Below are 10,220 nucleotides of genomic sequence, written 5' to 3' on the forward strand. Positions count from 1 at the left end.
CCTAAACCTATCCCTAAACACAACCCTAACCCTAATCACAACCCTAACCCTATCCCTAATCACAATCGTAACCCTAATCACAACCCTAACCCTATCCCTAATCACAACCCTATCCCTAATCACAACCCTAACCCTATCCCTAATCCCAACCCTAACCCTAAACACAACCCTAACCCTAATCTTAATCACAACACTAACCTTAATCACAACCCTAACCCTAACCCCAACCCTAACACTAATCACAACCCTTATCACAACCCTAACCCTAACCCCACGGACGTTAATGTTTGCTTGAGTTTGGTTCTGGTTCTGTTTGCTTGAGTTTGGTTCTGGTTTTGGTTCAGTTTGCTTGAGTTCGGTTCTGGTTCGGTTCTGGTTCGGTTTGAGATGGTTCTGGTTCAGTTCTGTTCTGGTTCGATTCTGGTTCAAGTCTGGTTCGGTTCTGGTTCGGTTCTGGTACGGTTCTGGTATGGTTCTGGTATGGTTCTGGTTCGGTTCTGGTTCAGTTCTGGTACGGTTCTGGTTTGGTTCGGTTACAGTTCGGTTCTGGTACGGTTCGGGTTCGGTTCGGGTTCGGTTCTGGTTCAGTTCTGGTTAGGTTCTGGTTCAAGTCTGGTTCGGTTCTGGTACGGTTCTGGTTCGGTTCGGTTCCGGTTCGGTTCTGGTTCGCTTCTGGTTCGGTTCCTGTTCGGTTCCGGTTCGGTTCTGGTTAGGTTCTGGTTCGGTTCTGGTTCGGTTCTGGTTCGGTTCTGGTTGAGTTTGATTCTGGTTCTGTTTGCATGAGTCTGGTTCTGGTTCTGTATGCTTAAGTTTTCTAAACCTAACCCTAATCCTAACCCTAACCCTAACCCTAATCACAACCCTAATCATAACCCTAACCCTAACCTTAACCCTACCCCTAATCATAACCCTAACCCTAATCACGACCCTAACCCTAACCCTAATCATAACCCTAACCCTAATCATAACCCTAACCCTAATCACGACCCTAACCCTAACCCTAATCATAACCCTAACCCTAATCACAACCCTATCCCTAATCACAACCCTAACCCTAATCACGACCCTAACCCTAATCACAACCCTAACCCTAATCACAACCCTAATCACGACCCTAACCCTAATCACAACCCTAACCCTAATCACAACCCTAACCCTAATCACAACCCTAACCCTAACCCTAATCATAACCCTAACCCTAATCACAACCCTAACCCTAACCCTAATCATAACCCTAACCCTAATCACAACCCTATCCCTAATCACAACCCTAACCCTAATCACAACCCTAACCCTAACCCTAATCACAACCCTAACCCTAATCACAACCCTAATCATAACCCTAACCCTAATCACAACCCTAACCCTAATCACAACCCTAACCCTAATCACAACCCTAACCCTAATCATAACCCTAACCCTAATCACAACCCTAACCCTAACCCTAATCACGACCCTAACCCTAATCACAACCCTAACCCTAATCACAACCCTAACCCTAATCACAACCCTAACCCTAACCCTAATCATAACCCTAACCCTAATCACGACCCTAACCCTAACCCTAATCATAACCCTAACCCTAATCACAACCCTATCCCTAATCACAACCCTAACCCTAATCACAACCCTAACCCTAATCACAACCCTAACCCTAACCCTAATCATAACCCTAACCCTAATCACGACCCTAACCCTAATCACAACCCTAACCCTAATCACAACCCTAACCCTAACCCTAATCATAACCCTAACCCTAATCACAACCCTATCCCTAATCACAACCCTATCCCTAATCACAACCCTAACCCTAATCACAACCCTAACCCTAACCCTAATCATAACCTTAACCCTAATCATAACCCTAACCCTAATCATAACCCTAACCCTAATCATAACCCTAACCCTAATCATAACCTTAACCCTAATCACAACCCTAACCCTAATCACAACCCTAACCCTACTTACAACCCTAACCCTAATCACAACCCTAACCCTAACCCTAATCACAACCCTAACCCTAATCATAACCCTAACCCTAATCACAACCCTAACCCTAATCACAACCCTAACCCTAACCCCAACCCTAACCCTAATCACAACCCTAACCTTAACCCCAACCCGAATCACAACCCTATTTACAACCCTAACCCTAATCACAACCCTAACCCTACTTATAACCCTAACCCTAATCACAACCCTAACCCCAAACCTAACCCCAACCCTAACCCCAACCCTAACCCTAACCCTAATCACAACCCTAACCCTAATCACAACCCTAACCCTAACCCCAACCCTAACCCTAATCACAACCCTAACCTTAACCCCAACCCGAATCACAACCCTATTTACAACCCTAACCCTAACCCCAACCCTAACCCCAACCCTAATCACAACCCCAACCCTAATCAAAACCCTAACCCTAATCACAACCCTAACCCTAACCTTAATCATAACCCTAACCCTAATCACAACCCTAACCCTAATCATAACCCTAACCCTAATCACAACCCTAACCCCAACCCTAACCCTAATCACAACCCTAACCCTAATCACAACCCTAACCCTAATCACAACCCTATCCCTAATCACAACCGTAACCCTAATCACAACCCTAACCCCAACCCTAACCCTAATCACAACCCTAACCCTAATCACAACCCTAATCACAACCCTAACCCTAACCCCAACCCTAATCACAACCCTAATCACAACCCTAACCCTAACCCCAACCCTAATCACAACCCTAACCCTAACCCCAACCCTAATCACAACCCTAACCCTAACCCCAACCCTAACCCTAATCACAACCCTAACCTTAACCCCAACCCGAATCACAACCCTAATCACAACCCTAACCCCAACCCTAACCCCAACCCTAATCACAACCCTAACCCTAACCCTAATCACAACCCTAACCCTAATCACAACCCTAACCCTAACCCTAATCACAACCCTAACCCTAACCCTAATCACAACCCTAACCCTAACCCCAACCCTAACCCTTATCCCAACCCTAACCCTAATCACAACCCTAATCATAACCCTAGGATCAGGGTGAGAATGATTTTGTAACAGAATAAATGCACACAATTGGGCAATTATAAGTCTTCTCATAAAAACACTGTACGTAAAATGGTTTTCAACACACAAACCATTAGTTTTTGCAAAGTTAAGGTAAAATATATGGCTACAAAAGATCCTAAATGTAGAGCCGTTCGGGAGTCGAAAGAGCCGGCTCTTCTTTGGGGGCCGAGTCAAAAGAGCCGGCTCTCTGAAAAGAGCCCAACTTCCCATCACTAAAGCACATGCTTACTACCATTTGCACTCTTAGTGGCCCTTGGAACTATTTGTGTTGTAAAATGTATCAATGTAAATACTTCAGACCTGTACCATAGTGATAAACAGATAACACTTCAATTTGAATCAAGTAAATACCACTTGTATACTTTAAAACAAAGGGTAATTTTATTCTTTGTGGACTCAACATGACAGCATTTATACTTTTCAAGTAATTGATCTTAAACACACCAAATGGTATCATAACAATGGTGTATGCTGTTTTGTAATGACACAGCACAATTTTATGATTTACTAGAAATGTATTCAAATTATTTCACAGACCCCCCAGGCTATGGTTCGCAGACCCCCAGGGGTCCCAGGACCCCACTTTGAGAACAACTGAGCTAGAGTACAGTAATTGAGCCAAATGTACCATAAAACATAAACAATATACCCCCGTTTTCTGTGAATGCATGATTATGAAGTGAAGGAGAAAAGATGTGAAAAAAGTTTCGCAGTGTCGCTGTCTTTTCCAGCACAGCGTGCACTCAACTTTCAATGAACGGGGATGTGTTTTGTTAATAGGGTCAGGTCAAACGCAGCCATGTTGGAATAATTTTCCAGGACTATATGTGATTTTCCAGGACATTTTACTTTTTCTCCCATTTTCCATGTGTTTTCCAGTACTGGAAAACTGGTCAACTGTTTTCCAGGTTTTTCCAGGTTTTCCAGGACGCGTGGGAACCCTGTTTTAGGATTTTGGGATGGCCCCTGGGGTGGCCATTTGGATTTCAAGGGGTGCTAGTGCCACCCCTCTGGACACGCCACTGCATATATTGTATGTGTTTTGATTGACCATTAAGATTGGTTAATGAGCAATTGGAAGTCTCCTTAAACCAATAGCCAAACTTCAGTGAAAGGTCAGACTCCATGCCAAAAGGTCTGACTTTCAAAATCAGAACGGTATAGCAGACCAGACACATACCGTAGACTTAGATTGTCAGAGGTATTCAGACTTCTCTGTGAAAACAAACACACAGAGGTGCTGATCTGCAGATGAAGGTGTCACTGCTGCTCGGAGCTGTCCACTGCCGGTGGTGCTGAAAACACGGTGCTGTTTACTGTCACTACTGGCGCTAATGTCTTATTATACGCTTAAAACAGGCCCACTACATATACACATGTCCACACTTGTGACAAAACAGCAAGGTGCCACATGCTTAGACCAATTTAAACGGCTCCTTTTTTTGTGGGCTCTGCTGCAGTCTGTGTCCCTGTGCACCGCTCGTGCCCTGCGCCGGTTACACAACAAGTGTGGGATCACATAACTAGAAGGAAAAGCGAACGGGACAAACTCTTACCAGAGAAGAGAGAAATTCTTCTATTCGACTAGCTCATCTGCAAGACATGCAAATCTTGCGATCAATGCAATGATGCCGTTTCAAATATAAAACCGCTTCTTTAACCCTTAATTGGACTAAATATGGCGGAGGTGGACACCGAAGGAGATGAATGCGGCTCTGATCCGTCAGGCAGGTTTCCTAGCGAGGAATACGAGTGTAAAATCTGCTATAATGACTTCGACCTGGACCTTCACATTCCAAAACTGCTAGGCTGCTCCCACACCTTCTGCAAGGAGTGTCTGGACACACTCCACTCCCGGGAGGGGCGAGGATGGAGGATTGGCTGTCCAGTTTGTCGCCACCGAACACCTGTACCGGAGTACCGGGTTAGCAACCTCCCGGACAACACCACTATATGTGATGCTCTGCCACTGAAATCACACGAGCCTGTAAACTCTTCAAAAACAGATGTCCTCGTGACAGGTCCGACCTTCTCCCCTGCTGCCTCCCAAGAGAGCGACGACAGCTGTCAGACATGCAAACAAGTTGCGTTTGTGACGGGCTGCGCGTGCGCCATTTTCTCTTTCCTGTCCATGGTTGTGCTTTTATTTATGGGCCTCATTTTTGTACATAACTTCAACAACAAGACGTCGTCCGTCGGCCCTATTTGTTTGTTTGTCGCGAGTATCCTCGCACTGTTCTCGCTTATTTTCACTTGGATAGTGTGCATGCTGAAGTACCGACCTGAAACTGAGACCAGCAACTTCAGTTCCCTCACCTCCAATATGATGTGACTCTGCTCAGGCGTCTTTATGGCTTTGTGAATGTGTACGAATGACTCTTAGCTTGTGGTGTAACAACAATAAGGCTATTTTTTTTAAGGTGTAACAGGGTATATTTAGCTTTGACTGCAGACTGGGTCGATATCTGTGACCCTCTCTTTCACATTAACTAGGATTATGTGTGTAAATCTCATCTCTTGCTTGTAAAGAAACTCTCCTTCTCAAGCACCTTTTAAACTCAAAAGCAGTCTACTTCTATTAATATATAAGTAATAATCCATGATGGTTGATTTCCTGTCACCCTGACACAGTAAGGTTCTGACTCTGATCATAATTACTGTAACTTGCAACACCTGGTGTAGACAGTATTAGTAAGAACTGCCTATAATATAACCTGGAATATCTGCAGTGAAAAGAGGTGCAACAATTTACTACATCATATACGCTAGCCACATTTACAACAAACAGAGGTAAATGTGATTTTAGTAGCCAACATGTGAAGCTTTAATGTCTCCCTTTGTTTGTACACAACACTATGTTCTTTATTATTTTATTTGAATGGAAGTCACTTTGACTCATACGTTATGCCTGTTTGAATGCGGAATAACTGTGATGTATTTAGTCTGTCATATAACATTAACAGGTTTTGCGAATGGTCACATCACAATTTCCTGATATCAATGAAGAAATGTATCCTACTGTACTCTATCCCACTTTGTTTCTGCACTGAAATGATGTATATAATCTTGTACACTATTTGAGATGCTGAGAAACTACTGCGCAATCAGAAGTCAATGTGCACTGTATGTACAGTTGTGCTCAAAAGTTTACATACCCTGGCAGAATTTGTGATTTTTTTGGGCCATTTTTCAGAGAATATTAATGATAAGAGAAAAACTTTTTTTTCACTCATGGTTAGTGGTTGGGTGAAGCAAATTTTTATCAAACAACTGTGTTTACTTTTTTATATCATAATGACAACAGAAACTACACAAGAAACCATAAATTCTGCCAGGGTATGTAAACTTATGAGCACAACTGTATATGTACTACTGTTAAGATGTGACTGATTTATCCTAATTTTTGTTGTCATCGCCATTTCCAACAACATGATCTATTTTGCCAATGACAGGTAAGGCAATGATCTGCTTATCCCATATCCACTTCTGTGTGATTACCCTGGCTCCCTGTGGAGGACCAAGTCAGCAGGAAACCCAGAGCCAGTGACCCTGAGGGGACATGAGCCTTCACAAGATGAGAGGAATAACTTTGGGGTAGGGGTCTCAACAAGTACTGTTGTAAAGTAAGACAATGGAAATGAAGATGACCTCCAAGGGGTCTCCAATAATGAATTTGGCTTAGCTTTGCTTTTCTAAGTCATTAAAACTTTATTATATGAAGTCTAATAATGACTGTGTGTTAGCTCAAGGCCACAGGGAAGTCTGCAATAAAAAATGTTTGATTTAATTTCTCTTAATTTTTTAGGTATGTGCTGTAACCCTGTAACACAGTGGGTACTTATTTACTCTTGTTGTTGTGAGAGGTGACGCTGGTCTCCGGAGTGAAAATCCACCTCTTTCAGGCTTTCTCAAAAAGACCCCTTCATTTGGTCATCCCATCACTGAGTAATGCCACTTAAATGCCACCATGACTAAAGCCCGAGAAATAAAACGTGGGGGATGCAGGGCCTCCACCAGGAGCCACAGGCAACCCTGTGTCTGGACCAGGGGGCTTCGTTTCACAGAGACTGCAGGGCTTAGAGTTAAAGATTACTTTGAAATCTGCATCCCCTTCACCATCAAACTCTCCTAACAGTGCCTCCCCATCCACCTCCTCCCTCCAGCCGTCACTCCCTTTCCAAAAAATAAAAAGCTGTCGCCACAGAACAGAGGATGAGTAAGGAGCAGATCCTCTTTGATGACAGTGAAGGATCCTTTTGTTCCCTAATCCCCAACACAACCCCTTCCCACCCCTCTTTTTCCCAGTAAGTAACTGGACGTCAAGGGATTTAATAATCAGCCCTTGGGCTCTAAGAATTAGCTTACTTGTTTTACTTTGAAATATTGAAAGCTAACAGTGACATCTTGAAGTTACATGTCTAACAAAAGATAGTTTTACGCAAGTTTTCTTTTGTTTGTCTCTTCAGAAGTTTTCAGTCTTCAGCAGCAAAACCATGAAAGACACACATTACTACCCTAAAAGTTCCCATGAAACTTGGATGTGGTTCTCATTGGAGGATCCTAAGGGACCTACCATTAGCTGCTGTGCATGCTGTCCAGAAAGAAGGGGTCACCAACAGACAGTTCAAGGATACATTTCCTCTCTTCCTGTGTCTTCCCTTTAAGTGTGTGCAAAGTGTGTCCTTGTGTCATTATCACATTGGACACACACATTTCACAGAGGAGATGAAAGTCTTCCTTTCACTCATAACATCTGCCCACTGTTGGTTTGTGTCCCTTAAAGATGACCTAAATGACATGGCCTGAGGAGAGCGATTATCACCACTCTGTAGGCACTCATGTGATCACATGCTCACATGAGTTTTTGGACCCATGAGTGTGTGTTTATGGGGGGGAACGGGATGAACTTGTGTGTTTGCATGCATGTATTTGCCATGAACAAGTATGTACAGACATATGGCTTAATAAGCATGCAAACACCAAAGACCAGTGAGGAGAGATCAGTATCCCGGGTCAAAGAGTCAAGCATGGCTTATTGATCCATTTCACTGTCATGGTCTGGCGCTTCAGTAGCCAAAGGAGACTTCCTTCAGTCATGAATACTTCAATACAAACAGTGTTGGTCCTTTTCTCTGTCTCGCTGAAACAAATGTTTCATTAAAAAGTGCAGCCAAAGCCATCATGAAGGAAGTAACTCTCTGGCTCCCTCTGGTGTGTAACAGTGAGAATGCAGAAAATACACAACAGCTTGTTTCAAAGAAACATTTTAATTATTTGAATGAAAAAAAACAACATACATCACTTTTAAGATATGAAGAAAGAAAAAATTTCTCATATTTTGAAAGATCTTTGTATATGAATAAATATACATTAAATTATAGTAGCAAAAGCCCATTTCTTTTAATCCAGCAATAATTTCTTGTTCTTGTCTTAAAATTACAATGTAAAAAAAGTATCAGGCAAGTGTATAATGTTAAGTGTAGACTGACATTTGAAGACATAGATACCAAATAAAAATACAAATATTTACAAAAATGTGAAAGCAAACTTTATTGAACAATTATACTGCACATAATAAGGGCCTATTACATGTATGTGTGTGTATGTCTATGGCTATGTCTATGTCTATGTCAAAAAAATATTTTTTGTAATAACCATTAGGGAAACAAACACAAAAGATATTTCCACAGACAAGTTAAATTATTGGACTTACATAAATTACAACAAAGAAAAGTGTTTAAAATGTCATTAGATAACCATTTTTGCTCCTATAACTTGGTCAAATTCAACTTTAATTATCTACAATTGGAGTTAAGACTAGAAACTATATTCAATTGCATAATCCTAAACAACTATGTGGATATCTGTTGATCTGGAAATAGGATGCCAATATACTGTTAAAAAATGGGTTCACTCACTGTCGACATGTATGTTTTACATATCTAAAAATGTTTAACATTTCTCCTAAATGTTATACTTACTAGTCAGAGTGGCATTTTAAGATATCTGGAGTAATACATGTACTTGTAGAAATTGTAATTGTCTTTTTTTTGTAAAATAAAAAAGGAAGATATCCAAAACTCTATTTTTCCTAATCAACATTAAATTAAAGATACATTTAAATCCTATAAAAAGGGTCGGCCAAAACTGGCAGTTATAACATGCAGGTAAACTTGATATTAATTACAGATATCTATGTTTCAGTTCATCCTGTCAAAAGGAACATCCCAGATATCCATGACAGTCTTCCTATTCACAATTGTCATTTCATGTATCAACGACATTCTTACTATTGCTAATGATTTCAATCTTTTTTTTGTTTAATTTTTATTTGATTTTCCAAATAACAAGAAAGACGATGACAGGGACAGTACACCTGATTTACAATAACACTAAAACACAGACAAAAAAACAAAACATAACCAAAAAACACACACATACATGCAAAACAACAACAACAACAACAACAACAACAACAACAACAACAGTAAACACACACACGGAGGAGGGGGGGCAACATTAGTACAGTTTTTCATTATTATTTTGATTACAATAATCTTACATGCATAGCCATGCCTACATATTCAGGGATCTATTGTCCAAGCTCTTCTCTGATTCTAGTCCATAGGGCATCCGGTTCAGTATGCTCACTGAGATTTGAGGCTGCACTCTCCATTGATACCAAATACTAAGGATTTCACTCTTACCTTTCATCACACATACCTACAATATCATTTGTACTATCCATAATAAACTTATAAAAATAAAGATTTTAATTATCTGCAATATAATTATGCCGAGTATAAACTGCCATTATAGATGTTTCTACTATTCAATTGTTACTAATCAAAAAAAATTATTCACATATCCAATCTAGTGACATGTAGAATGGAATAGAATGCCTTTATTGTCATTGCAACAAGTACAACGAAATTGAAAGGTGCAGTCCTCATTAGGTGCCATTTAAAAGAGACAAAAACAATCAAGGTATAAAAAGTAATAAATGAAGGAATAAAAAAACACTGTCATACACACACAACATACAAATCAAATCACGGAGCAGCAAAGTTCACATTTGAGAGTATTTTTTTTCTCCCCAGTCTTATTATTGCACAGTTTATGTTATTATTGCA

The 10,220-nt window shown here is 40.9% G+C and overlaps 1 protein-coding gene across 1 annotated transcript; it reads left to right on the plus strand.

Annotated features, from left to right (window-relative positions):
- The first annotated feature begins 4,765 nt into the window (after positions 1-4,765).
- Positions 4,766-5,419, plus strand: LOC117826662 (E3 ubiquitin-protein ligase RNF186-like). Its single transcript, XM_034702913.1, has one exon. The coding sequence runs from the start codon at positions 4,766-4,768 to the stop codon at positions 5,417-5,419; it is 654 nt and encodes a 217-aa protein (XP_034558804.1).
- Positions 5,420-10,220: the final 4,801 nt, after the last annotated feature.

This window comes from Notolabrus celidotus, chromosome 15 (genome assembly GCF_009762535.1).
Source record: "Notolabrus celidotus isolate fNotCel1 chromosome 15, fNotCel1.pri, whole genome shotgun sequence".
NCBI classification, from domain to species: Eukaryota; Metazoa; Chordata; class Actinopteri; order Labriformes; family Labridae; genus Notolabrus; species Notolabrus celidotus.

Bases quoted from the DNA above. Each gene is read 5' to 3' on its own strand.
- LOC117826662 (XM_034702913.1), top strand. From the start codon at position 4,766: ATGGCGGAGGTGGACACCGAAGGAGATGAATGCGGCTCTGATCCGTCA.